Raw genomic sequence first — 6,311 nt, forward strand, 5'->3', positions numbered from 1 at the left:
ACATATATATCACATAGGTTTTAATATTTTTTAATATTATTCAACTTCAGATCTGTGTAAAAAGTGTGATACAAAGAAAAATAATAAAAATTAAAAAAATCAAAAACAATAAGTATAATTTTAAAGAACACTTTGAAAACTTTGCACTTGTTTATTTAGATAATATTATGCTGTATTCTAAGAATAATAAATACACAAATTTTACGTGCATCTCATATTGAAAAAATTAAAAGAATAAGAATCACATGTCATAAAAAAAATTATTTAAGCTTTTATATTAAGTTATACAACACAATAGAAGTCAAATTATATTTTACATATGGAAGAAATTAAAATATTATTTTTTAAATTGTAGAGAAGTTTGTGATGTGAAGGTTCACAATGGTTTTAATTTGAAAAAGTCTCAATCATTATTCAAAGAAAATCATATTTTTATTTATTTGAGATACAAAAGTAGGATTTATTTACATATTTTTTTTTGTCAATTTATATATTAAGCATTTTGCTTGAAGAAATTCACCTTTTTAAAGTTTAATAACTTTATTCACTCCACTGTTGATTCCTTTTCTCAATATTTTACTTTTACTTTTTCTCTCTTTCTTCCATCAAAAATTACTTACTACTTAGTTCTATGCATTTAATGTATTTAATTAAATTTAATCTCTTTTATTATACGAACATATAGTGATGTTATTATTGTTGTATTATATACATCTACTTGTAATGTATGGAAATTGATGTCTCTATCATTGTTTATTATATTCAGTGAGGTTCTAAGATTGAATATAATAAAGGTATTTCTCAAAGTATACCCAACTGCATCTTCTATACCTACTAGTAAAAAAACAATATTTATTTGTCTAACAATAATTTTATTTGTCTTTTAAGATACCAACTTTTGCTTTCTTGGATCCCAACCACATTGCCCACTTTAAAAAAAAACTATATTACAAAGACAAAAAATGTACATCTTGAGTTCTTATAGTAGATCCAATTTGTAAATTTCCTTCATGACCTTTTCTATTATTCTAAAAATAGATCAAAATTATGTTAGGAGTGAAGTCACTTGTAAAAATTTGGGGTGCGTGATGCTTCTGGCCGCATTCTAAACATCACATTAAAATTTCACACAATTCAAAATGTTACATAATTTCACGTACATACATCAAAAAGTGACAATAAGGTGTACAAACACACCATGAATGAAAACGGGCACAAAGAACATGCAAGAGAAACAAATTCCACACGGGTTTAGGAGGTTTAGGAGGTTTAGGAGAGGGCGTGATCCCGTGGACGTGATCCCGGGGGACGAGAGGGCGCCGTCGGACGGTGCAGGGGATTTCGTTGGACGAGGGCGATCGTGGGATGGTGGCGAGAAAGGAAGCAGGGCGGGGCGAGGAAGAAGGTCAGGGCACTAAGCGCTGTGTGGGTGTGTGTGAGAGTGTGTGTGTGTGAGAGCGAGAGAGCTATAGAGAGACTCACTCTTGCCTGGGTTGCGAAGGAATCCGCTTCGCGTGCCCGCTACCCCGTGCAGACCGCTCTCTCTCGCCATGGCCCTGGGACGTGGAGACGACGAGCAGGCGGCGCCCGAAAGCGGCCGCAACGCCGCGGAGCTTATCGCGCAAGACAATGCCGCGCCCGCGCCCTCGACTGCGCGCGCCAATTTGTCCAGCATCATGCCCGGATGGTTCTCGGAGATTAGTCCCATGTGGCCAGGTGCGTCACTTGGTTTCCAGCTCAAACTGAACTAGTACGTGGCGCAGGCTTTGCTTTTGTGTTGTCTCTGGTTTGCCGGTTTTTCTGGAATGGTACTTCGGTGTTGGAGTTGGGGTTGGCGAGAGGTGAGGATATGGTTTTGTGTTTTTTTGTTTGTGTGTGTGTGTGTGTGTGTTTTTTTTTTCTTCCGTTCTCTTTTGGCTGGAGTGCGTGACTGCGTGATACAGTGTGTGTTCATTGGTTAGTTCGTGTGGCAGTCGCAGGTTGCGGCGCCGTTGTTGCGCCTGTATATTGTGGGTTCTAGTTGAGATGTTGTGTGATGTCCGGGGTTTTTCTTTCAGAATTTGGGAGTATTTTTGTTGTCTTTTTTCTGGTTTCTGTTTCTTTTTCCTTTCCTCTCGAATCTATGGCTGCGTACATGTTTGTTTGGTGGAATCATGGAAGGTGTTTCTGCTAACATTGGCTGTTTTATATCATGAGTTTAGAATTCGGTATACGTACAATATGTTGTTAGGGCTTTGTGGTCCCCAATTTTAGGATGCCTGGATGGACTTTCAGTAGCGATGTATAGATTGGGAATTCGAGAAATGAGGTTTCCAGCTTAATTGAGCTGCTCGCCGTGCTGCGTCATAAATTTGTACCTTGGTATTGTGCTCGGGTTGACTCTTTCTTTTTGTAGTAAACTTTTATGAGAGTAGGTTCTGTGCTTTTATCGTCCGTTGTCGTAGGATTCGATGCTTGATCCCAAATAGTCCTAATTTGTGTGCGTTATGGAGTCCACAGCAACAGTTTTACGGTGTGCAAATGTTACGTTTGCAAGGAGCTATTTAAGTCTGCTGCTGGTTCGAGGCAGTGCCAGGCATTAGAATTTGTACGAAAATCATCTGCTGAATTTGTGCATTGCTTATTTTCTCCTGGGTTGTGGTAATCCGTGATTCGTGCAACTTCCTTCCTCATACTGCCTTTCTTGGGTGCGCTGTTGTGGCTAGATGGTTTGGATAGGACATTTTCAACTTCTGAAGACTCATTGTATTATACAAGATGACTAAGCATTTTTGGGCTTTTGATTAAACCGGCGTTGTTGGTTTTACGTTGAAGGTTTGAAAACGGGCTTGCTGAATTTGCTGACTTATTTGCTGGCTGAAGACCTTTATATCTTTGACCGGCTTGAACTGTACACTTTCGTAATTTCTTATCTAAGTTTTGGGATCGTTTCTCTCATGTGATGCAGGTGAAGCGCATTCTTTGAAGGTAGAGAAATTTTTATTTGAAGGCAAGTCAGACTATCAAGACGTTGTTGTCTTCGAGGTGAGTGACAAGAATGAATGGAGTAATTTACGCTTCTGAAGGTTTAGTGATGACAGGGTCTTGCCAGTAATACCCGTTACTGTGCTGTTGCGATGTTCATTGCGCTCAATTTAAGTAGGAGCTGTTCAAGGCTCTGATTTGGTACCTTTATGCCAAGAAAATTAGTCGATGGCCGAGTGCGAATCATTTTGTTCAAACAGTTGACAGATGATGTAGTTTTTCTTAGGATATGCCAACACAGCTTTCGCATTGGCGTCAGAAATTGGGATTGTTAACCACCTTTGAAATTGGGCTGTTTCTACAGTCAGCTACCTACGGGAGGGTTCTCGTTCTGGACGGTGTGATTCAGCTCACCCAGCGCGACGAGTGCGCCTACCAGGAGATGATTACTCATCTACCCCTTTGTTCAATCCCGAATCCTAAGAAGGTAGATTTCTACCATTTCTTTTGTAAGTTAAAGCCGTCGTAGATTAGAATGTGACTTGGATGATTACGTTGGGTGTGTGGGAACATTGGGTTATTAATCATATTACACTGTGCCTAAGCCTATGAACCCCGTGCATATATCTTTCGTGACATCTTATGGTGTGCTTGATTGGGAGGCAGGTGCTAGTGGTTGGCGGAGGTGACGGAGGGGTGCTAAGGGAGATTGCTCGACACAAATCTGTTGAACAGATTGATATTTGTGAGATCGACAAGTTAGTTGTTGACGTGAGTTCATTCTTCTTTAATTTAATGACCAAATTTGCGTGTAGCCATCAAGTTTTTTCTTTCTTTATATTTATATTTATTTTATTTTATTTTAATTTTATTGTTGCGTGTGTGTTTCTTCTAATTTTTTTCATGGAAGATCTGTTTTGACTGTTTTTGAATCCTTGTCTGTCAAAAGATTTTCTCGACCAATTTTTAATTTAAACTTTAAATAATGTATACCATAACCAAATAGAACAAGAACTAAAAATAAAAGTGGAGATCTTGAAAGAATTAGCTTTTACCAAAATCTGACCATGCATCTCTCGCAGGTAGCGAAAGAATTCTTCCCTGATGTTGCTGTAGGATTCGAGGACCCTCGAGTGAACCTTCATATTGGAGATGGTACGATCATCGTGCTGAATTTGGACCTGCTACAATAGTGCTATTAGTGTGGGCACTGGTCTGTGAAGACATTTCTTGGGTTCCGTTTCACTTCTGAGCTTCTGCAAGTAGTAGCTCGTACATATTCACACTTTATGGATTACGTGATTTAAAACTTTTTGATATTTTTATTTTAGGAACATAGCATTTTAAAAAATTAACGTTGTTTTTGCATGATTGTAAGCTATTTATTGTTCATGACTTCACAAGTATAGATTAACCATGTAAGTTGGTGTGTTAAGCGAAGTTAGTGATACTGAGATCAAATGTATCTGATTGTGATTGTCATTGTAGGAGTAGCATTTTTGAAGGCAGTTCCAGAAGGGACGTATGACGCCATCATCGTCGATTCTTCTGATCCTGTTGGTGGGTCTATTTCTTTTGACTAAATGAATGATCCTTGCTTGCGAGAATAGAATGTAGGTAGCTACAAGTTGCCTAGCCCTAAAACTGGTCATATTTAAGTCCTATCAATCAGTTCAAAATCTGTGCCTCATGTATGGAAATTTTGTCGATTGTAGAGTAGGTCTTCTGATTGAAAACATGGTGGTACAGGTCCTGCTCAGGCTTTATTCGAGAGGCCATTTTACAAGACATTGGATCGAGCGTTACGACCAGGAGGTGTTATTTGCACACAGGCAGAGAGCCTTTGGCTGCACATGCCCATTATCAAAGATATTGTTGGAGCTTGCCGTCACACCTTTAAGGGTTCTATCAACTATGCATGGACTAGTGTTCCAACCTATCCAAGGTGAGTCCATCACTGTTTTTTCGAAATTTCTTTGCAGCTTGTCCTGTTGCGGTCTGTAAGTGAACTTTGGTACATACATGCAACATCCTCATGGTAGGAAAATGCTTTTTTAGCTGCTTGTAATCTTATCATTTTACCAAATTCAAGTTGTGGAGCTTCTTCTGTGATGTTTGCGAAAGTCTGAGTTAACGTTTTGGATTTTTCATATGGGTTCTCTGTGGTAGCCTTAAGAGACTGGTGAAAGACTTTTGCTCTATTTGGTACTAACTGAGTTCCATTGGGTATGTAGTGGGGTGATTGGTTTTATGCTTTGCTCTACTGCCGGTCCAGCTGTTAATTTTCGAAAGCCATGCAACCCAATAGATCAAGCTGTGGATCCCAATCATTATTCCAAGCGTCCACTCAAGTTCTATAACTCAGCTGTCAGTGTTTCCTGTCTTTTTCTTGCTGCTTGATGAGCACATTGTATGCTGCATGAATTCAGTTGAAGTTATGAAAGCGTTTCGTAGTTAGTTCAGAGAACTCAGGATGCATTTCATGTAAGCCATCTTGTAGTGAAAATTTCCCTAGTTGATCTGAATCCGATAGATCTTATTCATTTTACCTGAGAACCCTGAAACACCAGAAGTTTCGGAATGTCCTGACAGTGTCGGTGTTTGGTGATGACAGATGCATGAGGCAGCGTTCTCGTTGCCTCAATTTGCCAGGGAAGAATTGGAACATTTGCTCACACCACCCCCAACCTCTTAATTGAGAGCTTTATATATTGTGCCTCATCCCATCGCTTCTTTATAGGGTAGAACACATGGCACAATCTTGTATGAGCAGTTCCGGCGGTATTTTCAAATACGTTTGCTATACATGCTATATATTTCCATCTACATTGTGATGGAGGGAAGTTGTGAATTTCTTTCCGGTTCAAACCTTCCGATCTACTTAATATTATCAGTCACAGACCTATTTGAAACCTGTAGGGCCAACTTTTGGTTAAGAAGCCTCAGATTGTGGGTTGTGATTTTATCATATGCGGTTCTTAGCCTGCACAAAATTTAGAGGTTTTTGTTCTTTTTCATGGTATCATGCGTGGCCTATGAGAACTTTAGACTTAGTTTAAACCCATGTCTCAATTTCGTGTCACTGAAAAGTTGCCTCCGACGTTGTGCACTGTTGCAAGTTAGTAACGAAATATTTTGACGGTGTTAGGCATGAGACTCCAGTATGCAACATATCACCTGGAAAGGACTTAGAATTGCCGAATATGTGGTAAAAGGTGGATGAAAGCATTTGATTGTTAGAGATGTAACAACTTTTTTCAATTTTTTAACTATCTTTTCAATTCTGTTGGTGCAGATAGAGCTACACCATGAATTTAGAATCTTCCAAAGTTGTCAACTCTTCTAAA

General features: G+C 39.0%; 1 protein-coding gene across 1 annotated transcript; it reads left to right on the plus strand.

Annotated features, from left to right (window-relative positions):
- Positions 1-1,420: 1,420 nt before the first annotated feature.
- LOC112279130 (spermidine synthase 2) lies at positions 1,421-5,986 on the plus strand. Its single transcript, XM_024513270.3, has 9 exons — positions 1,421-1,716; positions 2,948-3,024; positions 3,329-3,451; positions 3,631-3,735; positions 4,047-4,119; positions 4,453-4,524; positions 4,714-4,909; positions 5,199-5,331; positions 5,579-5,986. The coding sequence occupies exons 1-9, from the start codon at positions 1,551-1,553 to the stop codon at positions 5,657-5,659; spliced, it is 1,026 nt and encodes a 341-aa protein (XP_024369038.1). The 5' UTR covers positions 1,421-1,550; the 3' UTR covers positions 5,660-5,986.
- Positions 5,987-6,311: the final 325 nt, after the last annotated feature.

The sequence above is a fragment of the Physcomitrium patens genome, chromosome 2 (assembly GCF_059467195.1).
Source record: "Physcomitrium patens ecotype Gransden chromosome 2, ASM5946719v1, whole genome shotgun sequence".
NCBI classification, from domain to species: Eukaryota; Viridiplantae; Streptophyta; class Bryopsida; order Funariales; family Funariaceae; genus Physcomitrium; species Physcomitrium patens.